Raw genomic sequence first — 27579 nt, 5'->3', positions numbered from 1 at the left:
TGAAAAGCCCTAGAAGGAGATCCTTGATCCCCTTATTTGAAAAACAAAGAACTCGTTCATATAACAATTTGGCTCCTTAACATGCAAAAGTGTACATGCATTTCTGTACTTTTTAGTTTACAAATATTTACATATTCTACCATTCTGGTAAAACCACTATTTTTAGTTCTTCGATCACACTTTTAAATGCATACACATATTTAGATGCTTGAAAACCCTAGAAAGAGATTCCTTATTCCTTTATTTGAAAAACAAAGAACCCATCCATTTAACAATTTGACTCCTTAACATGCAAATGTATACATGCCTTCCTCTACTTCTAATTTTTTAGTTTACAAAGATTTACATATTCTACTTTATCATTTTGAAGTTTATAGTATGCAAAGATTTATATATTTTACTAGTCTTGTGAAATGACTATTTTTAATTGTTTGAAATGAGCTTTTAAATGCATACACATATTTAGAGTCTTGAAAAAAACCTAGAAAGAGATTCTTGATTCCCTTATTTGAAAAACAAAGAACCCATTCATATAACAATTTGACTCCTTAACATGCAAAAAATGTACATGCCTTCCTTTATTTCTAATTTTTTAGTTTACAAATATTTACATATTCTAGTTTATCACATGGACGAGTTTACCACATTTTTTATGCCTTCCTCTATTTCTAATTTTTTAGTTTACAAAGATTTACATATTCTAGTTTTATGAGAAATTCTTCGGAGTAAATTACAAGACTAGGGTTGGCTGGATCCCGGCCCTTTCTTGCTTTCGTTGGTTCCCCTTTATTTCGCTGTTTTTTCCCGAGCGCCTTGGTTTTTTTTCCTTCCTCCTAGGGTTTCTCTTTTCGACTCTGTTTTTTTTTTTAATATTATTTATTTATTTTATGTCGCTCGCTTGTTTTATTTAATTTTCATTATTTATTTATTTTAATTAATTAATTAATTTATTTTTATTTTTATTTATTTATTTATTTTCGCTCGCTTGTTTTATTCATTTTAATTAATTTATTCATTTATTTTATTTTTCGCTCGCTTGATTTATTTACTCTAATCAATTAATTTAATTTCCATTCTTATTATTATTATTAGTTTTTTTGTTAAGTTATATTTATTTATTGAGTCATTTATCATCTAGTGCTTTTTTGGAACTATTTATTTATCTATCCATTTATTATTATTATTTATTTATTTATTTTTATTTATTTATTATTTTATTTATTTATTTAGTTATTTGAATTTATTTATTTATTTAAAATGAAATAAAATCTTTTTACCTTTTATAACTTTGGTAATTAAACTTTATTCATTATTATTTTTATGTATATTATTCCAATAAGTTTCTAACTAACCTTTGTATATATATACATATTATTTATACTTTAAGTCCCATTTAAAAACAAATTATAAATTTTTAATAACTTTCTAACTAACTTTTAACAATTTTTAAATTATTTTATATTTTTATTTATTCACATAATTTAACTAATTTCCATTAAATCTTGACTCTGGTTCTAAAGTCAAAATTAGCCGTTAGTCAAGATAGCCGTTGGAGTATCTGCTCAGACTATTTAACATGCTAAGCTGGATCTGTTTCTTCAACTTATCCGGACGATGAACCACACTTGTTGGTTCGAAACTCGTCGACAAATAATTTATCTTGTGATTTACGCCAAAGAATTTCTCGTAAACCTGATATGGGTCACAGAAGCCTCAATTCAACATATTCTAGTTTACTACTTGGACCAGTTTCACATTTTTTATTTCCCCCAAATGACTTGCGTAATCAACTCCTCTTCATGAGATTTAAACTTAAACACTGAAAGAGACAAAACTCCACACAAACTCACTAATTTACATTTCAATAATTACATTTTATTTTTATTATTAAAATTATATATATAAATTTAAAAATAAAAATAAAAAATCATATAGGTCTCCTCATTCTTATGTGCATGTCGTGTTCCCAACCCCACATAACTAATTTTTAACATCACCGACGCCCCAACCTAGGGATGACCTGCCCCTTAGTCAAAACCCCAAGTAACCTCAAGAGTTGCTGAAGGACATTTGAGAGTCAACTCATGCTATCCGTGATCACCGACTCAACCAACTAACATCCCCATCCTTTGGTGGCATAGGGTAGACAAGATTCCAAATCATAAGTAGTTGAGAAGATTTAGCAAGACAATCCTTATGGGCAGGCTAGGACTTCGTTGGTGTTAGGTCTAGTCCAACTTGAACAAGGAAAAGCAATGAAAGGCAAGTGTCATCAATGGCCAAAGGCTCCACACTAGCCATGAAATCCTCAGAAAATTAAAAAACGATTCCAGACCTGAGTATGCCGTAGGCCCACGTGGGCCGATTTACATTTCAAAAGTCCAATTTCTTAAACATTTATCCATTGCAATCATGTCCGCATTTCCTCCTCGGTCCGAAAAGATTCCCAGTACTCCCTCCCATTGGCGGCGGCCGCCTCTCTGAGTTGTGTTGGTGAATTTCTTAAATTTGTGGTCCCTTAAGTGGTTTGCCTTGAAATCGTAATTGTATGTGGGCTTTTTATTTTTATGTGACATGACAGGTTCGGTTAAAGAACTTGGTGGTTTCTCTATGGCTACAGATATTTGTTTTTGTATATTTTAAGCTGCAACATCATCGTTTGTGCTCTACCTTTTTCCAAAAAAGATTGTTATGAGAATTGAGATGGTTTTGGATGTGGGTTTATGTTTTAGAAGAAGATTTTTCTGTCACTGATTTGAGTCTGTAAACAACTGAAGATAACTCGGTTGGTCATTTGGTTTGAAAGAATCAACTTATTAGGGAATTCGGGCATGGAGGTGAGTCTTCTGGCAACAACAACCTGTATTGCCTTTGAATAGATTTTTAGTCCTTCAATGTTTGTTTTTAAGAAACCTGTATTGCCTGTGAATAGATTTTTAGTCCTTCAATGTTTGTTTTAAGATTCAATCCACATATGAGGTTTATATTGTCTGTGAATAAATATTCAGTCCTTTAATGTTTGTTTATAGATTCAATCCTCAAATACTTTTTATATATGCATTTTTTGAGTTTGTGAAGCTCAGGGTTTGCGCAAACCCATCTCCATGCTTATTAAGTATGCATGCCCTCACCATGTTTAGAGAGGGTTTTTAGTAATGACAAATTTTGAATAATTTTTGTGTGCCCATTAAGGACTGCTCCCACTGACCATCCTAATCCAGTAACTCCATCCACAGGCTCTCCAAAAGAACCCAACAATGCTGTTCAGAAGGGAGATGGTAGGGGTTACCTAGTAATCCATTTTGATGTTAACTTGGATAGTTGACCCATTTTGTTGGCGTGGATAATTCATGTATTATATGAAAATATTAAGAGCTAGAAGTTAAATACGTGTTAAGTTTGTGTCTCTCTTAGAAAATATGGTTAAAATAGGATTTGTAGGTGTAAGTGTTGCAGTTTCGGAGGTTGGTTTTGCTATACCGCGGATTGGAGGTTGGTTTTATCTTAGGAAACTAAAAATCCATAGATAAGGGAAAAGACTTTGTTCGAAAGTTTTCAGTTGATCCTTCAAATAATTATCAATATTAGGTTCAACCAATGGGCCTATCTCAAGTTCACCCGAAGTTCATGAAGAATCAGGTACATGAACTTAGTTACCCCTTATAGTTGTTTATGCTAAACTAAATGTGATTGTTATGCTGCACTGGATGATTGTGTCTGAGCCTCTCAAGCCACATTGAGCAAATGGGTACCTAATAAGCATCAAAGTTACATTTGATCCCTGAGATTTGCCAACTCAAAGTAGAAAAATATCGTTGGAATTTACATGGACTTGACAGCTTTTAAACTGACAATGTTTTTTTTGCTTGAATCTCCATGAGAAATTTGTGAGCCAACATGTCAAGTCAACACATCACCCATACTCGTGGAGCACTTTACCCATTGCTTCTATATTTCTGTTTTTGGTGAATGACCTAAGTGCTCCTCCTGATGGATGTCTGATGTGTTCACTTGAAACATTGATGAAAATATCTCACACAGATTCAACCAAAAAAATTGATACCATGTCCAACTGTGAAAACCTGCATGCTAAGCTTTAGAACTGCCATTAAAAATGCTTTTTATCAGGATAAATTTCGATGCAGCTTTGCATTGTATCTTCTTGAGAATTCTTTGAGCATGTATTCGACAGATGTCACCTGACTTTGAAGATTTGAAATTTCTGAACTTCAAAAGAATTCAAATTCAAACTACTCTGCGCAAGATATCATACTTTAAATAATTTACCGTGACCGTCAGTGTGGAGCATCCCTAGTCTCTAGTCCCTTTATTATAAGTCAATATTAAGGAACCCATTCTTAGCTCACAACCATCATTTTCGAGACCTTGATTTGAAATAGTTTCCCATGATAAAGCAGACATGACTGACCATTCAGACCACGTAAGTTTTGCTACCATAGTGGCATGTTTGAATTACATTTAGAGAGAGAACTGTAAATAATGAGGCCTGCATCTTGAGTTTCCAGTGTTTCCATTAAGCATATTAGCAATTTCTAGCAAACTATAAAGTGGACCAATAATGGTAAATTTTTTCTTCTTATGCCTATTACAAGATATCCTTTTAGTGTTGTGGAATTGAACATTATTCTTCACAGGGATTTCAGTCATAGGGTTCTTACTGTTCTCATTGGATATTATAGAAGAGTCAAGATTATATATATTAAAAAAAATTGTGTGCATACTGAGGGGAACTGTATTTAAATATATGTGTGCAGTTTTGCTGATTTGGCCGCAATTTTATGTGTGCAATTATATTTATCCTGACGTTGTTGATCTGAATAGATCTATCTGAAATTTTCATGTAGCTTGGGAGATTGTTAGCTGCTTAAAATGTTATTGCTATAAGTGAAGGTGCAAGGTAACTTTTGACAACACAGTTAATCCCTGCCTTGAGGAGTTTACTGCAAGGTAAACTTTGACAACACAGCTAACCCCTGTCTTGAGGAGTTTAATGCTTTTGAAGCTGATTTAGACATGCATTTTTCCGCTAGGATAGGCATGTATGTGAAAGGTACAGATTCTGTTGATTGTGGAGTTCAGGTGGTGGCTTTGCTCAGATATGGTTGGAGTGGGAGCCAACTTAACTACCACCTAGTCGAACCATGATATGTCAAATGTAATCATATTGTTTGTTATTGTAATGTAAGATGCATTCTTTTCTAAAGAAAAATATTGTGATTGTAGACCACTCAGATGCCTTGGCCTATGAAGCATAGCAGTATCAACTGCTCTAAGATTTGTAAAATGAGAACACTATGACATGAATTGGATTCTTTTGTTTTTGATCTTTACATGAACCTTTGTACACCTAGGTACTTGACTGAGATCTGGTCTTTGATTCCAAAATTTAAGCTAGTTGGTAATATGGACAGCATTTCGTTCAGCCATACTTCTTGCCTTCCTATTTATTTCTCCTGAGTTTTGCTTCATTAAATGTTTTACATTTAGTCGCCACCTCAAAATAGATTAGAGAGAGCACTTTGCGTTTTGTGAAACCACTTTTATATCTTAGGGGAGCATGTACAATGTGCACTCTGCCATGCAAGCACAAGCATGTGCATCACATGCTCTCTTCATTTTACATGTTTAAAAGGCTTCTCTCATGTTGTGGCTTGCAGCAAGGACCAAATCCCAAGAAAATAAGTTCCCCAGACATGAATGGTGTGTATGTCACGAAGCCTAAGCCTAGAAGGCCTTCTGGTAGGGAAGCTATTGATTATATGCACCATGAATCTCCATCACATTATCAATATTCTGAATCCCCTGCTAGGAGATCAATTGGTGAGTCACCATTTCATCGACACTCCGTCCGCAGTGCTACTAATGGTGGTGCTCCTTTGAAGCCAAAAATTGCAGATTCACCAACACAAGGGCTAAATGAAAACCCTGAGAATGGGAGCTCAGAGCATGGTACTAAGGGGCATCACCACCATGGACAGGGTCAGTCTCCATTGCATCGCAGTTATCATGGAAGGCAGGGGAGCAAACTCCAAGCAACATCCCCTGCTCGAAAGAGGAATGCTTCAGAAGGAGGAGGAACTGTGTTTGCACCTTTGACACCTAGGCGATCTAAGATGGGAGCAAACACTCGACCTGATGAAACTGTAAGTGATTGCACACTTGTTTTCCTATAATGTGGATATGCAAAGTGAGAATGACTGGAACTGGTACATAACCATGATTATATGGACCTCTATTCCTACAAAATACAACATGAAGGTATCTGAAGAAAACCAATCATAGTTTTGTCTTTTGAAATGTCTACTTGCCTGTAAATTGTAAAGAAAATATTGCCATTGAAAAAATTCTCTAGTTTCATGAGGTTATGTAACTGAATTTAAGAAACTGAAAGAAAGCACCATCATTTTTTACTATGCTCAGGGTTTGGTTGCTGCACCTAGTGAGATGGGAATTATTTCGGTGGTACCTTGGTAAGCTGAACTTTTGTTATTTGTGCACATCTCCTCATGCCTTGATATTCCTTGGAAATGTGAACTCCCCATACTTAATACATCCTTGGCTGTCCCCTAGATTATGATTATCATCGGCTATGATTTCAGGCATATCCATCCCTGTTAACTACCACACAACCCTGAAAAATGCTTAATAAAGTAGAGAAATCATGCACACAAGCACCAAAAACCTTCGGAGAGATAGGTTGAAAGTTGCCTGCAACCTACTAGCCATGTCACAAGGTTTGCCAAACTTCAACCTTGAGGTTCGAAATTTGGCATACCTAAAAAACAATTGAAGCTTGTTCAGGCTGGTCAAATCTCATGGGCATTGACTGAGACCTCCTGTCTATTCCCTATCCTTTATAAACCTCGTGCTACAGTTCAAGCTCCTAATTTATCTTTGTAGCTTCCATGTTGATCGCAACATTTTTTATGTTTATTGATGTTGATTTTTACTATTTTATGTCATATTTTATTTTAAAGTTTATCTCTGTCTGTGTCTGTGTCTCTCTCTATCTCTCTATATATATGTATATAGCTGAACTTCATAGAAAACCTTTTCGGAAAATAAAAATTCAAACCAAACCTAATTGTTGCTAAACCTGAACGCAAACCTGAACTGTGTGACTTAGCCTAGTGGTTTCAAAAAGTAAGATGGCATTTGTAAGCCATAAATAATGCATTTTCTAGTTTCTCAATTCATTAATACTACTGAATAATATCAGATCCATGTTGCTGCAAGGCTGAAGCCTGAAACTTCTAATTTCAAAGCTCTAGCTTACTTTTGCTGCATAAATGCTCTGGATTTCTTGTGCATGACCCAAGAGACTGTTTATCTTATGTCATTAATTAAGCATGAGTAATTGTGGCCGAGTAAAGTGATTTTTTTATGTCAAACTTTATGCAGGATTGATCATTATTCGGATTTTCATTCATTCCTTAAGATAACATCTGTTGAAACAGGACAGGTTGAGTCTGCCCAGTACTCGGCCGGTTTCCCTTTTGGCCCTGAAATGATAAGATTTTGTTTGGTTGGGTCAAGCTCTCTCAAATCTGGTCAATTTCTTCTAGACATTGTGGGTTTGACCAACACTCAAATCGATTGAATTCATTTGAGAATTTTGAGTTTGGAAGATTCAACACAAGTAATTTGAAAGAAAATTTGAGGTATGTAATGCAAAAATGAATGAAAAACAAAAGATGACTATAATATGAAAATAATATAAAATGTGGATCATAAGAATAAAAAATAATCTAATAATAAAATAAATGAGCATAGATTTGTCTTAACCCAGTTCTTTTTTGCATCTTAACTCAGAAATTTGTGCCTCCATTGCTTTTGGATTCCTCTAGGTGCTTAATATATCAAGATGGATTTAAGCTGGTTTAATCAAGATTTGTTTCAAGGTTTTCCTAAGTTTCTTATAAGTCCGGGTCATATTCTTACCCTTCAGATTTTGCTTAGTCATTCCTGAGTTTGAGTCACGTGACTGTGATAATATCTCATGCTAATAGTGTGAATGCTTTTTTAAGAACTCAACTTTGGTTCATCTGTGAAATTTCAAATTTTATGAACATGAATTTGAATATTTTCAACATAGTATTAAATGCCAACTATTGCTACTATAACTCAGCATTATGGAGCTATTCTTACAGTAATAAATTGGCTACATTTTTTTCCTTCGAGTTTTATAGATAGAGATATAAGATAACTTTGCCCTTCTTAATTGAAAAAGAGATGTTTGCAATCAAATCAAAGCTTTTTCTCTTCGTCTGTTATAAATATGGCTGGTTTTGTGTTTAGATGGTTACTGCCACTAATATATTTTAGGACTCCAGTATATCGTCTGCAATTCTTCATCTTTCTTGCATAATTGTTGAGATACATGTCTTTCAATAATAATTTAAGGATGTACCTTCGCAAGTTTGTAGCAATCCCGATATGCATTTTACTGGTGAGGTGTATTTTTGTTTAGGCAGTTTGGGAGCCTAATCCAAAAAACTTAAGTACTTTCTTTGAAGTATTCAAGCCTGCCAATTTCCATGTTAGTTGAATTGCCAATATTTGGGTTCTTTTCTTATGGTGCAGCCTGACAGAAGTGCACCTCTGCCCAAGTTTGGCGATTGGAATGAGAAGGATCCAACATCTGCAGATGATTTTACTTACATATTTAACAAAAGGCGAGAAGAGAAGCAAACAGGAGCTGGTATGGTCCCGGCAACAGTTCAAGGAACTCCATCTCATATCAGCAGCCACAAGCAAGCAAATGTTTCACAAAGAAAATCATCGGTAAGCAATTTCACATTAATTTGGGTAACCAGCATTGTTGTCTTGTAACATGATTTCAATCTATTACTATTTCTTACACATGGTATTATATATCAATTTACAAGGTGTGGTGTTGCATGGCGCCAAAGACTTTGGAATGACAACAATACTATTGACAACCCTACTGAAGATTGCTTGAATACGAGGATCCCTATTTTATCATGATGTTATTGCAATTGCTTTCAACAACTAACTCTGTATAGTCTCAGATATCCACTGATCTTATTCTGCACCACAAGATACACTGGCTTAGTTTTCGGTTGACTGCGGTTTACTGCCTTTGGACTGACATGTGAATCGAGTTGGCTATTCTAGTCTCTCTCATGGAAGAGTAGCTACAGAATTGGCTGTTAATATTATTGCAAAAGCTCTTCCACAGTCTTCGTAGAGCTAAAGCTTATTTAAGGGCTTTTTAATGCAAAGCTTGGCATTCTAGTTGGGGAATTACTAATTCTATTCTTTGGAGTTCCTTCTTTGGAGTTCCAAGTGTGGTTCGAACAAGCAAGTTCGTACAGGAACCTGGGGCCATTCTTTTGGTAAGAAGGCGCATTCTTATTGATTTCTATTCTCTAATCTACAAATATAGTTGAACTCTGTCCACGACAACAACAGGAAGGTCTAGTATGGTTGAACTCTACCCACAACAACGACAGAAGGGTCTAGTATGTATTGTGGCCACTTTAATGGAAGGGTTTCATTATTGATACAACCCTGTAATATTGATGATAATAGTGGAAATTCCTAGTAAGCCTGACATTTACTCAGTCTGTCAATCCAACAACCCGTTGGGTTCATGTATTATTGCATCCATAAAGTAATTACAGAATCGTGGCTATTGCAATCTTATAATGAATCAATGGTACTTGCAATGTGATATGATGTGGCTATTACAACCAAAATGCAGGGCTTGATTTCGTTAATCAGATACTTCTAATGATGGAAAAGGGCCAGACTTTTGATTGCTAGCAGAATTTAGGTTTACAATTTTGAACAGTTCCTTGTGGACTGTATGTCAAATGATCGTATGCAGTATGTCTATTTATTTTTCATCTCGGCGTGTTCATTGGAAGTCATTGATGCTACAAATTTGTCCACTTAGATCATTTCTAGGCGGCATAGCTATATTATTGGTATTTTTATTAGATAGCCTTCCAATAATTATTCACAATGAATTCATCCTTTCTTCCTAAAGTTATTTGATGATTAACAATTAACAGCATTGGGTGCCAATACCAGCTATAAGGGTTACCGCTGCTTCAAATGAGGTGTCTGAAAGATTTCAAATTGGGTCACTTCCAACTTACCAATGAACGATTGACAATCGGATCCAAACTTTTGATTTAGCTTGTCACAGATCTTCCAATAGTCGCTTGGATAGTCTTATTAATCATCCAGATTGTTTTCTATATAAGCTTGATTTATTTCTACTTATTTATCGATGCTTTATTCACAGAATGGTTCAAGTTTAGGACTTAGTTCCTAAGTCATTGGGAAAAGATGGAGGGATTAGTGTTGAGATTCATTATTTGTTAAAATTAGCAAATTGATTAGTGTAGTTTTGGAAAAATTTTCCCATGGGTTTAGTTTGGATGGTTGAAATAAGGAATTATCCTCATGTATGTTTCAATCGCATTAGTGACATGTTTGGTCCAAAGTGGCTTTACCTAAAATGCAGAAGCCCAGTTTGTATTTTGTATTTTTAGGGAAGCCCAGTTTGTATTTTGTATTTTTAGGGAAGCCCAGTTTGTATTTTTAGGGGTGTCTTGAATATGTTGCGGCATGAGTTAATGATGCATATATCATATACCCCAGGTCATTCTTATTCCCTAGTTTGACATAAAATAAGGTTTGGACAAAAATTATTGATTTTAAATGGCTAAAAATGAGTAACTTGTACTCTGCTCAAGTAGCTCTAACTTAAAAAATTTAACCAGTCTAGCTTAATTTTTTTTATTAATTTTAATAAACAATCTTAATCCTAATGTGTTAGTACCCAAGTTCTTCAAAATGGAGAGCTCTTTATAGATTACAGGATTCATGAACAAAGAAGGAACGTGTGCCCATAATTCATAAATATAAAAGGGTTATGCCATTAAAAACAAGAGTTATTCGGACACAAAAAAATGAAAAAGAAAGAGGAAATAAATCTGTCGATATTACTCAAAGAGAAACTATAACAACCTATATTTTTAGGTACATTTGGATCATGTTTGCACCTTGTTTTGGTTCATGTGTTCAATGTTAACCACTAAATGAGTGGCGTTGACTGATAATGCTATCTATATAAATTATGGAAATAATACTCTTTAATAATAAATTGCAGTGTATCTTTATTATGATATGTAGTGTTAAATTGTGGTGTGTCAATATTATGATATGAAGGGTTAGGGATGGATTTAATTGATGAATGTGTCATGTAAAATTTTGGTATTTGTGTTATATTTAATTACATTATATATAAGTTGCATTTAAATATATTAGGTATATGTTGTATTGATAAAGTTATTTGATTAGCTGTTGAATCATATGGTTTATATTTTGATTTATAAATATTTTTATAAATTTTTAGTGTGAAGCTTAAAGTCAAAGGTAGACTACGAAACAAAAACAATGTTAAATAGACTTTGGTTTGGTTTTTTTTGTCTCGTAATCAATATATGATAGTAAGGTATTTACAAAAATTGAAACATAATATATAAAATAAAATCGTGAAATGTTGTTAAGTCACTGCCACCTTTATTTCATGTGTTCAAACAAATTTATTTTTTACCTGAAGGAAACACAAAATATCATGTAAAATTAAAGTATGAACCACATTTTTGGTTTTGTAATTTTATTCTTCCATTTTTTCTCTATTCAAATACAATTCAAATGGTCTTTTGTGTCCATCATCATTGGCAACCTATATAGGGAACAAATGAGCTTGAGAGCAATGTGAGCCCATGATAAGTTAGAGGGTTTTTTCACTGATAACACCACTGGGTTGGTTTTAAGGGACAATTCATTGATGCAATGCTTAGCAAGATTGGTAAAGAAAAGAAAATATGAAACCATATATTGATGCTAAGAATTGAGTGTAAATGAATGAAGATCTACGATTCTATGGTTTCTTAGAGGATACTCAATGGTTCAAAGTCTTCTGCCTACATGGGAGCACTTCTTGGGATGTATTTCTCAAGGGAATGTGTGTTAAAGAAGCAAAATGCACGAGTTTGGGTTGTGATCAGTGTTATAAGGACCAGACCGGATTGGTTGGTTCAGATCAGTTTGGTCGTTTTGAGGCAAAAACTGGTTCAAACCGGCGACGGTGACTTAAATCGTTTTTGTCTGGTTCGGTATGGTAAAGCCATGTAGGATGCAACAATTGGGGATTGTTCTACTTTTTTTCTTTTAATGTTTGTTTTAGCTAGGCACTAGTCCAGAATAGGTGTCTAATATTCAAGCATATGGCCCTACTATTGCTGTGCATGTCATGGTAATGTTAAAAATTCAAGTAAAAAGATAAAAATGAAAAGTAAAGGAAATGTCACTTTTACTTTAATGTTAAATTTTTAAAGTAAAAGTGACATTTTCCTTTATCTTTCATTTTCATCTTTTTATTTAAATTTTTAACATCACCATGAAATGACTCGAGATGTTTGAAAGTGTTTTTGACCTCATTGGAATTCATATGGAGAAAGTGGAATTTTAGATCTCACTCAAAATCTAGCAGTTCCAGGATTTCATGATTGGGGGGATTGCAAAGCTACATTGTATTTTCTCATGTCTGAGGATATGGAACCAATATTTAATCGAGAGCACCAAACCCTTTATGTACCTTAATGTTAGTGGCATTGGTTCTTGAACTCCTCTATCATGGCCCTACTAAAAAAAATACCCATCACTCAAGCAAAATCTTGACTTAGATATGTTATGATTTTTCTATCTTTTTTTAATGCTTAAAGAGTGATATTAATGATGGAGATCCCAATATAGGCAATGATTTTGATGATATGTAGGTATTTGTGGTAGCATATTTTTTTTGGATGCTAGGGGCAATGTGGAGCTTATTTGTTGATGTATTTTCAGTTTAGAGATGGATTTCACTCGGTGCTATTTTGGTTATGTGCACCCTTACATGCTATAGAAATGAGAACTTTTGCTTATTTGTGTATAAATGGTTTGGATTCATATGGATGCACATGAATATATATGTTTTTATTTAAAATTTGAATATTTTATGTGTTTTTGGTTGATCGATTTTTTGGTCCATTTTTTTTACCTGTTTTCGTACGGGTCTGACTGGTTCTCAATTTGGGGGGTTTATTGGTTCAATGACTAGTCTGGTTCTGATAACTATGGTTGTTATTAGTTGAGAGGAAGATGTCCATGAACAATCAAATGATAGTCAAAGTGATTGGTGGAGTTTGTATTAATATTATGCATGCTAGGTGTATGGGTTTGGTTGAGTTGTGAGCATTATGGGTTGATTTTAGTGAACCAACACCCCAATAATATTTTCTTCTTCCTTTTGGGCTTGTAGCCTACCTTGTGAGTAGGATTTATGGTAGACCCTGTGTTGGGGGTGAGATTAATAACAACTATCTACGGTTCGAAGATGAATTGCTCATTTCTAGCCAACTTGGTGGAAAATTTCTAAGAAAAGATGGGCATTATTATTATTCTCTTCCATCTTTGTTGTACACTTCGTTAATTAATGACCATAGTGTTGTGCAAATTGGGGATGATGTTTGTGAATTAAAATAGGTGTAGAAATTGTTTTGAAACAAATTCTGTAGTTGAGAGTAAAATAAATCTATTTTGCATTTTAGTTATGTTAGAACTTCAAGGTGCCATAGTTGAAAGGCCAAAATTGCTATTTATGAGAAAACTCCATTGGTAAATGAAGAAATTTTGCGATATAGTGAAGTGGGTATTGTTACCCACCATTTTGTGGTGATATCCCTAGAAGAAATATTTTCTCCAAGATGGTTCTCAGCCGATAGCCAATAGCCCCTTTGCAACCATCAACTAGCTCGTTGTGCCTTTTCTCTGCCTTCTGAGCCAGCCATGTGGTCCCTCACCCATTTGTCATGATCATATGTTTGAAGGTGGGCCTCTCGAACCTAAAAGTATGCCTTGTCATTTGGTAATTGAGTATTGTAGTTTGCTTATCATGGACACTTCCGGGCATGGATTGATGGGGGGATTCGACGGAAAGTGTGGGCTAGGTCTGTGCTCTTGTCCCCTAACCTCTTATGGATGTTAACCTTGGAACCTAGTCCCATGGGTTCTCTTTTACTAACCTTTGGGATTTAGGGATGGTATTACATAGGGAGCCTTGATTTTGGTTGCATGGTCTCGGTTCCTCATCCATATATTTTATTCACCTTCCCCTCATTATAACCCCATTCATTATTTCTCCCACCTGGGTCCACATTCCTGCACTGAGTCCACATAGGGTTAAGCTTCCCCTTCCCCTTGCCCACACTTTAGGTCGTGCTTGGAATGATACCCTAGAGGTTAATGCAGCTAAAAAGAAAATTAAAAGCATAATTGGTCACATTCAACAGGAAGATGTACCACAAAATGCAAAAGATGGTCGAAACAAACACATTTAGCACATGGGCAAAAGCTAATACATGAGCTCTACGCCATCATCATGGCCATTGCCCTGGTTCCTACATGCCCTAGATGAGCCTCCTTTATCATTGAGGAACCCAAGATTGTCCCAACTCCTGATGGACAATGAACCACCCTACCTTAAAGGGGGTATCCACAACTATATCTCACACATCGACTCTTATCTCTTGAGCCTCAAGTAGTCAAATAAAGAAAAATCATAAAAGGAAAAAGGCATATAAAGAAGGGTGAAAAAATCAAGGCCGGGGCACGTCATGTACAACAATTGCTCCCTCCCATACATTATATACCCAAGTGTGGGCTTCCCTTTTATTAGCTACCCTTGTACCCCAACATGTGGCCTAGGGATGCTCTTTTTCATCCCCTACTCCATTCATCTCTTTATCACGTGACACCACCCTTTAAAGGATGTACCTTGGACATACTATCCCCTTTAGAAGTAGAAACCACCTAATAAGATACTTGGTTAACGCCATTTCGAGCTTGGAGACTTTAGCACACGCTAAATCCCAATATGGAAGGAGATGCTATTATGAAGTATCCACTTGTTGTCTATGGTTTGTAAGCTCTTTTACTCGATTTCCTTGATGACTTGTTGTACTGGAATGCTAGGGGACACATTGAATCTTATGCAGGATTGCAGGTGGTCTCCATTTTGGTTTTGGTCTCCCTATACAGGGTCCCGACCCTCCAGAGGGCTACATTGGCACATGTAGGGTGTGTGTGTTGAGAGCCATGGGCCTCCACAACAATAGACAACACTCCATGGATCCCTAGGTATGTTTAGAGATTGCTTGAGATTCACCTATTGGACAAGGAAGATGCACCTGGTTCACCTTTGCCTAGCCAATCCCATAGTTGTACCATACACTTGGCAGATGACCCAAAACTTGTATGTTGATGTGGCATCACTTACATCATCATCTAAGTCCTCACATATGATCTACAAACATCTCTGACTCACTTGGAGACCCATGAGGTCACTTGTGTGCCTTCACACCCCCTTGGGAGCACCAACAAGTTTATTATGTGGAGAACAAGGGGCGAACGCCTTGTCCATTACATTGGGAGTCCTATTCATCATTATGGCACTTATGAACTTCTTCAGGCTTATTAAAGAGCCCAATGACATGTATTATTGATCATTCAACTTCTTCAAAGGCTTGTTATTTTGTTTATGAGCTAATTTGGTGGGATTGTCACCAAAAGTTAATTATTTGCACATTATTTTTATGTTAATGGCTAATGTAGGCTCAAGTAGCTAAATCAAACTCATTGGGAGTGTATAAATACAAATGATGAGAGTTAATTTCTCATCATCACTTGGTTTGGACTTGTATCTCTCTTGAGATTTTCATTATTCCGTTTTGGTGGACAAAATTTTGGAGCATGGATGAATTTTGATGTATGGATTGTCTTTTCTTATCTTGGAGCTTCTTGATTGACAAGTTTATTGACGGTTGGATATATTCTCTTACATGTAAGTACAAATTTAATGTTATTTCTTCTTTTACTGTCACATGCATTGATGATGAGATTTTTACTATACAAGGGCTACTTGTTGCATGCATTTACTGCGAAATTACGTTTCTATATAGCATCTCTTTATGTATGGGCCATGTATGTTGAATGAATTCTCCTAGGGATAATTCTATGATTGAATTTATCTTGGCAAGCCATCTTACCTTGCAAAATGAAGTGTAAAAGCTTTTAAGGTCACTCTCCTTTGCCTTAATGACAAGGGAAGTTGTCCTTGAAGCCTCCTTGACCTAGAAACGAAGTCCATTCTCATATTCTTCTTGAGTCCAATCACCCCAAAGGATTAGGCACTGATATACCATAATGTGATCACTTAAAGAACCAATTTTCTTCACCTCTCCCTTTTTATTCTAGGTCTAACCACATTAGGGTTCCTAGGGAGTCATTTTCCTGAGAAACCATCCATAGAAAAGCTTCAATCTCTTGGCCTCTACTACGCTGGTGTGTATCCTAAGCCTCCTCCAAAATTCTGACAGTGGGGTTGTGAAATATCCCAAGACCTAGCCTCGAGATTGGTTTTTGCTTAAGTTTCCTCAGGCTAGTTCCTCATAGGGATAATTTTGCACCTTTAAATGAAAATCACTTCTTTGATCCCTTTCTCCTCCTTTTTTAGGTCAATTCTATCATTGGTTGCCAAACTCCTTCCTCTTGACCTAACCTGGGTCCACTTGGTCTCGTTTGGTCCCATATCTTATCAAAGTCAACTCTTCAAAAACCACTTGGGAAACCAAGTTCAACAAGGATTTTAGGGTTTAGGAATCTCCTTTACAAGTCACATTCCCTAAGCCAAGTCCTCAAATCCCTATTCCCCTATCATAGAAACCCTGCGCCTTGCTTAAAAAGCAAGTCCCACTCTTGAGTCTCTCCTAGGAAAGGGTCATCGAGATCACTTCACATCCATCTTTGTTGATCTATCCTTCATAAGTGATTCTTTATATATCAGGTCTCCTCCCACCAGTGAAAGTCCATAAAGAGTAGGAAGCTTTAGATACGGTGACAGTGGACTTTAGCTTCATTGTTTCTCTTGACCTAGCAAGTGCCCCTCTAGGACCCCCTTGCTAGTTTGAGCGGTAACAAGTACCCAATGCTCCAAATGGAGGGCATGTGTGGGTGTACCACATGCTAACTAACATGCAAATTATGTATGCATTATCTATTTGTGACACAACTATAGGTTGCAATGAACCATAGGGTTTGGAGTTAGTGACACCTTGTAACATGATTTATGAACAAATTGCAGTTAAATATGATGACATTTTACATTGGAATGTGTTATTTGGTGTGTGTTTCAATAAATGTGCATGGCATGGATCCTTGGCTACCTTAATTCTTATAGTTGTGGTATATTGTGCAATAAAACAGAGAGAAATCATTGATTGAAAGACTATTCATTAACTATTGTTATTGGAACTTAAAGAGTGATTGAAGTAATTGTTTAACATTAGAAAAAAGATTTTTTAATAAAAATTAGATTCTTTTAAAAAATCATATATGATGCATATATTAACTATAAAATAATGTTTATTGCAACAAAAGCTAAAGTTAAAATAAGACACACTTAACCATGTGAAAATTTCAAATCTTACTTCAACCAAATTTTAAGTATAGTTGTTACCCTTGAGTTGATCTTGAAATATTACCTTCTCTATGAGATTGTAATGCATATGAATGAACTTCACTCTCTGACTTAACTCATACTGGTAAGTCATATTGGTTGCAATTAAAACTATACTTTAACTTTCTTTCTAAAGTGGAGCTTGTGACTTGGACATGATTGCCTGAAGAATTATTTTAAAATCTATACTAACATTATGAAACAAAAGGGGTAAATAAAACACAATGTATAATGAAATTTTGCTGGTTAAAATATTAAAGAGATCAGAATTTTAAATAATACATAGAATTATACATAAAGATCAAAGGTGAAATAATTTAAGTATATTATGCATGGAATACGTGGAACAAGAAACATGGAGAGATATAAGGAAATTTCTAAAGGTGTTCTTTTTCTATGCATGGTTTTAGGAAAAGGAGAGGAAAGAGGAAGCATGAAGTAAATTAGAAATAAAAAAGTTGGAAATGAATTATTTAAATACGTGATGAGGTGTTTAACTAGTGTGGGTAATTATCTTTCAAAATACTAATAGGGGTTATAATCTTGTGTGACCTATTAAGGGGCGGTAATTAGGAGTGGCGAATGTCACTTTAGCATCAAGAGAAGGTTAAGTGATAGTTGTGTGAATTTTATTATATTGAGACAATATTGTCTTTTTTTTTTCATTTTCACGAGTGTAACATGTGGCTTTGTAGAATTTGTGAGGAATAAAATTACTCTAGGGGTGATTAATAAGTGAATCAATATTTTTTTGTTTATTTGTTAGGTAATGTGAGTTTTTAGATGAATGACATGCTTAACCTGTGGCTTGAGAAAACGCATATCAATGGCATCTAAGATGTTAAAATCACAGGGGGATCGCACTTGATCTGGTCACACTAGCCCTTAGTGTGGTTGGATTTTTTTCCATAGGGTTTTGAACCTATGACGTTCTCACCACGAAGTGCCTTAACAAAACACCCTATCACCGTCTATTCTATGCCATGTGGGAAAGAAGTGAATCAATATTAAAATTAAAAGCTATTAGATTTAATTCACATCAACTAAATTGATTTCTAAGTAACTTGTAACAATTAATATTTGCATGAAATATTTCTATGAATGTTTGTCGTATCATGATAAATATTAAATAGATAAATAATTTAAATATATATATTATTTTAGGTCACTCATTAAATTTATGTATGAAATTATACCATTTTCATGATTTTGTGTAATGGAAAAGGATAATGTTTGCAGGAAAATTCCCTAAGACTAGGCTTGGAAGCCCCAATAGACAAGAACACAAAAAAAACAAGCAAACTCAAACAAAAATACATACACTTTGAATTGAAAAAGTAGGTTTTATGTGCATACATGTAGGTCCTACGTTTGATGTTGTTCCCACAAGGTCCAAACCCTCACTTGTCCTCTTGAAATTGTAGACCTGCGAGTTGAATAAGAAACCAGCCACGAATTACAACATTCAAAGCATATATACATATAATAAAGTCATTCCATAAAAGTATCTATTATACATTCATATTAATAAGAAATAGACAATGCAAATGGGAATGGAATATGAGTCTCTTTATTGAAATCGCATCAACAAAGAGGTAGTCATGATACAACCTAGTCTAAATTGTCAACACCGAACGAACCTTCCTCCGGATCCTTCCTACTTGGGCCAACAAAGACCTCTTCTCCAACAGTAGCAATAAGATGCAAGATAAAGGGGTTGAACATCAATGCAAGGAAACTAGGGTTTCCTAGAGATAGGGAAGCTCAAAGAGCATAGGATAACACATATCTGACCTAGGGAAATTTGGCAAAGTAAGGATGCTCATCATTAGGCTGATTTGAGGCCAACCCATAGGATGTATTTATACCACCAAAAACCAGTTGAGTTGGTTATGCTATGAGCTCTTGTAGGAGGGTTTCCAGTCTAACCCGTAAACTTCGCTCGAAAATAGTTGAATTATATATTTTTTTCAAATTTTAAAAGGTTACATGTGGGAAGATTTCGAAGGAAATGTGTACATACACGAGTTTACAATGGGCAAAAGCCTTATATATTTTGAAAAATACATTTTTTTAAGATAAGGATAGGTTTGCAAGGGAAAAGGGATTTTCCCAGTCCAATCGTGAGCATCTAATGAGAGAATGTGACAAAAGATGCTATAACAAATAGATACATGATTTGGTTAGAACTAATAATTATATCACAAAACTTGGACATGTTCATAGTCCCCATCCCCTAATTTTATGTATTAATTTCATACCTTTTTTTCTTTTTGATTCTGTTTTTCCATTAATTACCAATTAAGAAACAACTAATTATTTCCTTTATTTTGTTATTTTTAGACAGAGATTTCCTTTACTTTGATTTTTTTGAATTATGCTTGCATTATTGTGGAAAATGTAATTAATTTTTGAGTATTTAGAATAGTGCATAAATTCATTTCGAGATACTTCACTACATTTGAACTCTTTAATTTGTTACATTCTGAATGTTTCATTAATTCATTAATATTTCATTAATTTTGGATAAATGATATATATTTGCAAATAAATATTTCTTTTAATGCAAGGAAATGAGTTAGCGAAATTCTAGATTATTGACATGGATGTCGTGGAATACAAAACCCTATGGAGGTATTTTCAATAGTAGTAAAGGTTTATCTCTCATTGTCTATTTAGGTTGAAAATATAACACATCATGGGTACAATATTCAATATGAATTTGAGTAATGGCTCAAAACCTCATATTTTCAAAATGAAAGGCCCAAAAGTAACAATAAAAATCTTTTCTAACCTTAGATTGTGTCATTGATTAACAATCAAGATAGGAACTTTAGTTGTAATTAGGAACGAATCTATTTTAAAATCCCTCAAGCATGGTAGTTGTATTCTTCCATGTGCTTGTCAAGATGATAAAAAATGGATAATGATATGTGAGGATTTTGGAGGAGGATGTGTCAATGGATACAAAGAAATTATTCCACTAACAATCTGCCATTGGTGATAAGATGACCTTTCACATTACTAAATAGACATAATTTTTGTAAATAGTCTCAAGATTTTCTTGATGAGAATCCATAATGGTTATCTCTTATCCTTAACATAAAGCTTATTTTTTTCCTTATTGGTTGACCATTGTTTCAAAAGATTTGAAGATTTAAAGAAGGTAAAGGAAATATGGAGGATGACCAACATAAATAAGTTTTGTAGGAGATGGGGGATCAATCCTCTAATCCTCTTCATATACTTCATGGGGATATTTTTGATATTGATATTATCCAAAGTGTTTTCTATGAGATTTGGAGCAGGGTAACTTTTTTGTTACATCTAGTGCTCCCTACAAAGTCAAATAATTGTGAAATCAAAAAGGATATTTATAGATTGTTTGCAGTTCTAATGGGTTCATAAAAAATGTCTAGTGAGGAAGAGAAATTGAAACTGGAAAACCCCCTACCAGAGAAAAGGGTGTTGAAAATAATGTAGGGAATAATAAAGTTGAAGTAAGGAAGAATAAAGAGTATGTGGTTGGAATGCTTCCTTATGGCTAGGTTTATAGATTGATATTAATATATTATGTGAAGAGTAAGGCCTTGTTACATGGTTACAAGATTGCAATACTACCATCTAGTGACATACAAGGAATATCTCAATTCAGATATAATTGTTTACTCTTTGGATTATATGCTTAATCAAAACCTTATTTTGAAACCATTAAACACATTTTCAAAAATATTTTCTTAAGAAAGGTATCAAATATACAAGAATATAATAAACATAGATCAATCATAGAAAAAAACAACAATTGGGTATGAAGATTGTGTAAGTGAAAGAATAACAAAATCACCTAAAATTCATATAAATATTATATAGGTATCAACCCTAACATGTAGATTGTCAATATCTAAAATATTTTTATTTATTTTCCAAGATTGTGTTGGAAATTCTGAGAGGGGATGTGAATCAATATTTCATTATTTTTAACAAATTTTCACTTAGTTAATCTTTAAATTAGGTTCACATCACATAATCAATCATTTACAATGTATGAGCACAAAGATTAAAAGTGCAAGACAAAAACATGAAGAAGAAACACTTGTAAACAATCTTCATTTCATTACGACCATTTGTGAGGACACCAATCCACTATAAGCACTAACTTACAAAAATTGCAGGGTCCAACATGTCAAAAAGACGAGGACACCAATCCTCAGAATCACCAACTTTCACTTTCGTAGGCACCAACCTACAAGATATTTCAGTCCCCTAGCTAAGCTCTAACTCAACAACTTAATAGGCACTAAGGTTCAAGAGACTCCAATATCCTTAGCTGAGCAACAACTTAGAAATTTGTAAGCACTGACCTACTCTTTCAATATGTTCCTTGGACTTGTCAACACCAATTCTCATAATGTGTTCACTTTATTTTGTAGGGTGTCCCACTACCATGCCACCTTTAGGTTTTCACCTTCAAGCCTAACCACCATCACTTGTCCTTCTTCTTTATCCTACTTCTTAGTCCCCATTTGTTTTTTCCTTAGTCACCTTGAAGTATTTTTTTCAGGCTCTAACCTATTACAATTTTTCCTTAATAACTTTGGCAATCAACAAAACTAAGCTAAAAACTTCCTTAACATTTTTGTGACACCTTAAACATACCTCCACCTCTTTAGAAATTTGGTCCTGATTTGGGCTTAAAAACAACTCTATAAAATATTATTAGGGCTCAATCTCCCTTTACTCTTCACACTAAACTTGGCCTTCTACAACACTAGAGTTCAACCTCCAGAAAGCTTGGAAACAACCTCCAACAAATCTCGACCAACTTCAAAATCATATAAGAGCATTCCCTCAAAATTGTGCAACAAAATGGTCTCCAACTATGACAAGACTCAAACTTCAAACTAGGCCCGGAATCAACTTTCAAGAAGACTTGAAATTGGAATAAAAATTCTAGTTATATGTACTTAAAATAGACCTCATTCAACCTAAAACCCTTCCCAAAAACAATGCCAAAATATTGTAAAAAGATGTCCCAAAACCATTTCACAGAAAGTGTTGGGAATCATGATTGTCATTAGACCAAAACCCGTAGGTGTTAGTCAACGATCGCATCGCCAGATATAAGGATCCATGAGAGGCGGTTAGTCCATGTCATGAAATACACGAGGAGCGTTGGTTTATCCAATGTCCAACAATCTCCCCCCAACGTGAGCCGAGGGTGTATCGAACTCATGACTTATGCTCTGATACCACTTGTTGGGAACACGATTTCCTTTAGACCAAAACTCGTAGGTGTTAGTCAACGATCACATCACCAGAGATAAGGATTAGAGAGGCAGTTAGTCCATGCACAAAATACACGAGGAGCATTGGTTTATCCAATGTACAATAAAAAGTTGCTCCAACTCGACTTCACTTCACTTCTTCTTAATTCATGAGGCATGACCTTCAAGCCTACTCCTTTGTGGTCCTAAACACAAAATTTAATTCTTGAGTCGATTGGTTATAAATGATCCTCCTCACGCCTATTTATAGTGCATTTGGAAACTGGGGCAATTTTGCCTTGTCCACTGGTTGGGTTGACTAGTGCAACTAGTAGAATGTATAATGCATATTAAAAAAAAATCATTTCTCCTGAACTATGAGGACTTATAAGGTGTTCCATATACCATTAGAAAGGTCTCAAAATAAGCTTTCCAACCATATATCTTAGAGTAAAATTTCCTTCAAATATAGGGTATCCAAATGGGGCCTACTTGTACTTTGGTTGGATCATCTTGATAAAATATTTCATACCTTGGAATTATAGGAGTGATATATACTTTTGGAAAAGTATTAGAATATGCTATTTTACTATGTAATTTCCTCTTTCATTTGGACAAACTTTTACATCAATAACAACCATTTTCAACAATCTCTTCTTTGTTATTGATGGAAATACTTTGATATTTGTTACGTTTGATGGATGCTCCCCTTGTCTGCATTCTCTTCATACTTGTTTTCAACTACTCCCCCTATTGCATTCTCTTCATACTTCTTGTCAACTACTCCCCCTATCTACATTGTCTCCCCCTTTGACATCAATAGCAAGGGTGATCCAATTATATGCATCTTCTCCTCTTTTTTTGTCACTGAGTATTTCTCCTTGAGTTTGTGCTCCAATATCTCACAACGTCATATGTATATAAATAATGTCTAATACAATTGTGCCATTATCTGAAACTTCAAACTTTCTTCAAGACTTGACAAGCCTAAATCCACAGAGGCCAAGTTAGGTGTCTCCATCATAGGGGCTTGTTGAACAATAGGTTGCTGGATCATTGATTGTTGTGCTTTTATTTGAACCTTCTTCCTTATTGATGAAGCCCTCCTTCATGTTCACCATAATTTGCTACCACAAAAGTTCACCCTCAAAGGGGAATGCTTGATGCACACCGCTATCATGTTTTCCCTGTAACTCACTCTCATTGGTTTTTCAAAATCATGAATCAAAGGTTCTTCCACTTTAATCTCCTCATTAGTAGACATGTTTTGGTGTTCATTATGGACCTTCACTTTTTTTCTTCTTCATACAAATCCTCATACTCTTGATTTTCTTCTGGGTTGTCTTCCTCTTTCTCACACACTTCATTCTTTTCTACATACAAATGATCCTCTTCTACATACTCTTCTTCCTCACCAAAATCATTTTCATCCTCAATCACCCATTCCTCGTGATTTTCAACATATTTTGAATCTGGGGCACCATCCTCCACATGTCCCTCCAACACCAACTTCTCAATAGATCCCAATGTCTCATCAAGGTGAGACATAGCTTGTTACCTCTGCTTCATCTTGTTGAGATCTAGGACTTTCCCAATCTTCCAAGTTATCATGTAAGCCATGACCTGGAAAACAAAAGAGATTGTGACTCAAAAACACCATGTTCTTTAAGTCTTGTTGTTCTTGGAAGACAAGCTTATCTTGCAATAATGATACATCTATTGCTTCACTCTTGTCTCTATGATCTTTTCCTATTTGATTGCATGTATCATGTACCAAAGGGCTTCTCTTAGGATTAATCAACTAACAAGGAGAAGGAATATATTTCTTACCCCCATTCTTAAATAAACCTTTATGTAGGGATATCACAGAAGGGGAGGAAGAACTCAAGAGTGTTTAACTGAATGGCATGATCTTACAGAAGCAAACTTTTCAAATTCAGAATTTTTTTCGTGTAAGAAACAATGGATGGGATTTGAGGGTGCCCTTGAACTTGTCATGAATCTTGTTTCCATATGATATCAACATACCCAACTATTGCATTCTCAAGGAATTAAATATCCACATTAGAATGATGTGCACTATCATCGCCAGAAATCCATCTTTGATCACTTTAATAGGCACATGGTCATTCACTTGAATTTTTTCCATCATCCCTAAGGATATCCAAAGATGGGTTATCTACAAGACATATCCATCATACAAACGTATTCCGAGATGAAAAATGAGTCTTCAAACCGAAACTTAGCCTTCAAGGTACCCAAATCATGCAAATCTTGCAAGTCTTCCTTCAAAGTGATTTAAGAGTGACAAATCCATTAGGTTGTGACAACAACCCCTTCTGTTTTCCTCCAAAAGTGGATGTTTAACAGAATTTTCCAGTCTTCTAAAAATGAACCAGCTTCCATATTCAAACAAACCTTGATAAATTGATCACTTATAAAAACTATACCTTCAATCCATGTATAAACATATGCCCCAAGTATGACGATAGTCAACCCCTCAAAGCACACCAAACATGAGGTTGTTTTGGAAATAATTTTAGTAAACCCACTCTTGGTACCATCAAATATATTTTTATAAGGAATTCGTTTTTCCGATGCCAACATCCATTGTTGCAATTACTTTACTTAGGAGTCACTCCATGGATTCATGGATTTTTTCCTATCAAAAGCAAATATATTTGCATCATGTGATACTTGGATTCATGGCCTTGTCTTGAATGATTTACTCAATTTTGAATTTTCTAAGGATGCAAAACTTTTGATTCAATCAACCATTCTTTCTTCATCCAATATTCTAGTAGTCTCCAAGGCCTCAATCATCATCTTTTCTAGCCTCTTCTTCAAGTCTCATTTGTTGCCTCTCTTCTTTTCTTGAACAAGCCCCTGGGATCTCTCCTACTCTTCAATCATCCTTTGAACATATCAAGTTCCCACACCTTTGATCCCTTGATGAGGTGGACCCTGAATCTTTCAGGGAAGCATAAGCTATCTCTTATGTATTGTGTTGGTCCAATGCATCAACTGTAAATTGCTATCCACAAAGACCTATGTTTTGAACCTACATATCCATCTTTAGCTCTTCTTATTTTCTTCTCCACACCTTTGTGACATTTTATTTATGCTTGGAAGGAATTTTTTTCTTCCTTTATTTTCTTAGGAGAGAATATTGTGCTACTTATGTAATCACATTCTAAATGTCCAAAGTTGTGACATTTATATCATTGTGTATTATACTTGAATAATGGAGCAAACGAATTATGATTTCTACTATTGTAGCCATTAGGACCTATGATTTGATTTCCCACAAACTTGTTTTTGGAATTCTGTTGAGGTCATCTATTACTTACACAGTCACTCCTGCCATACGCTTTATAATCCCTTACTTTATGTCCAAAGTTTGTACATGAAAAGAAATGACAATAAATATAGATTGATACTTGGCTAAGTATGATTGACTTAATGAAGTAGTTATTTTGAAGTTGTTTTTCGTTGGAGAGGATTTGATTCTTTGCTGACCTTTCTCTCTTATTACACTATTACTTGAGTTATGTATGGACCCCTTGAGATCATCATCATAACTTCTTGGCGAAGTAGCTCTTCCAACCTCATCTTGATTTCTTCCCTTGCATCCATTGTGGTTGGAGCTTTGAAGAAATTTATCAGCATAGCCTTTGGGATTTTCTGGTGATGTAAAGATTGCATCTTCTTTGTCTGAAATATCACCCACATAACCAAAATATCACCCACATAACCAATACTTGTTTTTTCGTATGGTGATCTTTGTTTGCTAAGAAGATCATCCAACATTTAAGAATTTTTCAAGTTCTTGTTGAGATTATCTACCTCATTCCCTGATGAGACAATCTCTCCTTCAAGTTTCTCACATTTTTCTTCTTTTTTCTTCAATTGGATTTTCATCACTTCTTCTATTCTCTTGGCTTCTTAAAGTTTGATTTTCAAGGATATTATTTCTTCATATTTTTGCTCGTGCTCTTTTAGTTTTTAATCAACTTCTACTTCTAACTTCTCATAGTCCTAAGCCTTTTCCTTGAGCTGACTTGTTGACATTTTTTTTCTCTCTTTCAAGGATTTGCAACTATTCCTTAAGCCTTATATTTTCTCTCTCAATTATAAAAATTATGCTTCAACATCAATGATGCAACTTTCTCCTAGAGTCGTCCCTTTTTATTTCCTTCTTCTTCTTTACAAAGTTCTATATTCATGTCTATGGATAAGACTTCCTTCGAGATTTTGGAGCCACACTTTCTTTATTTTTCCATCCGTGCTTCTGAGGTCTACCTTCCAGATGTTAGGTTGTGTCTAAAGGAACCCACTCTGATATTAATTGTTGGAAACACTGGGGGGGGTGAATCAATATTTACATATTTTTAACAAATTTTCACTTAGTTAATCTTAAAGTTGAGTTCACATCACATAATTAATCATTTACAATGTATGAACACAAAGATCAAAAGTGAAACTCAAAAAATTGAAGAAGAAACACTTGTCAATTCAATACAACCATTTGTGAGGACACCATTCCTCTATAAGAACCAATTTATAAAAATTGCAGGCTATAACTGTTGAATTTGTAATTAGAGTCGGTCTTCATAATATAAATTTATCATTAATATATATTTATCATATTTATATTCATATTTGTTATATTTTTGGTCAAAGCATGTTATTCAT

General features: G+C 34.7%; 1 protein-coding gene across 5 annotated transcripts; it reads left to right on the top strand.

Annotated features, from left to right (window-relative positions):
- Positions 1 to 2244: 2244 nt before the first annotated feature.
- On the top strand, positions 2245 to 9697 carry LOC149230542 (uncharacterized). Of its 5 annotated transcripts, none has more exons than XM_089379019.1 (6): positions 2475 to 2493; positions 4866 to 4968; positions 5679 to 6164; positions 6442 to 6491; positions 8605 to 8805; positions 8910 to 9697. In XM_089379019.1, exons 3-6 carry the CDS (start codon positions 5715 to 5717, stop codon positions 9007 to 9009), a joined length of 801 nt encoding a protein of 266 aa, XP_089235145.1. In that variant the 5' UTR covers positions 2475 to 2493; positions 4866 to 4968; positions 5679 to 5714; the 3' UTR covers positions 9010 to 9697. The 5 variants fall into 5 exon arrangements, with proteins under 5 accessions (XP_089235146.1, XP_089235145.1, XP_089235144.1 ...); XM_089379018.1 differs by lacking the exon at positions 2475 to 2493 and adding an exon at positions 2513 to 2837; XM_089379020.1 differs by lacking the exon at positions 4866 to 4968 and having other exon boundaries at positions 2245 to 2493.
- The last annotated feature ends 17882 nt before the right edge of the window (positions 9698 to 27579 follow it).

The sequence above is a fragment of the Pinus tabuliformis genome, chromosome J (assembly GCF_031772625.1).
Source record: "Pinus tabuliformis cultivar Carrire ecotype Pingquan chromosome J, CPIR1, whole genome shotgun sequence".
NCBI classification, from domain to species: Eukaryota; Viridiplantae; Streptophyta; class Pinopsida; order Pinales; family Pinaceae; genus Pinus; species Pinus tabuliformis.
Note: the sequence above shows the minus strand (reverse complement) of the source record. Positions and strands in the feature narration are given on the sequence as shown.

What these genes read in the sequence shown, in the direction of transcription:
- LOC149230542 (XM_089379017.1), top strand. An exon ending in ATTATTTCGGTGGTACCTTG is followed by an intron (nt 6,492 to 8,604) that starts GTAAGCTGAACT and finishes CTTATGGTGCAG; the next exon opens with CCTGACAGAAGTGCACCTCT. An exon ending in TTTCACAAAGAAAATCATCG is followed by an intron (nt 8,806 to 8,909) that starts GTAAGCAATTTC and finishes TCAATTTACAAG; the next exon opens with GTGTGGTGTTGCATGGCGCC.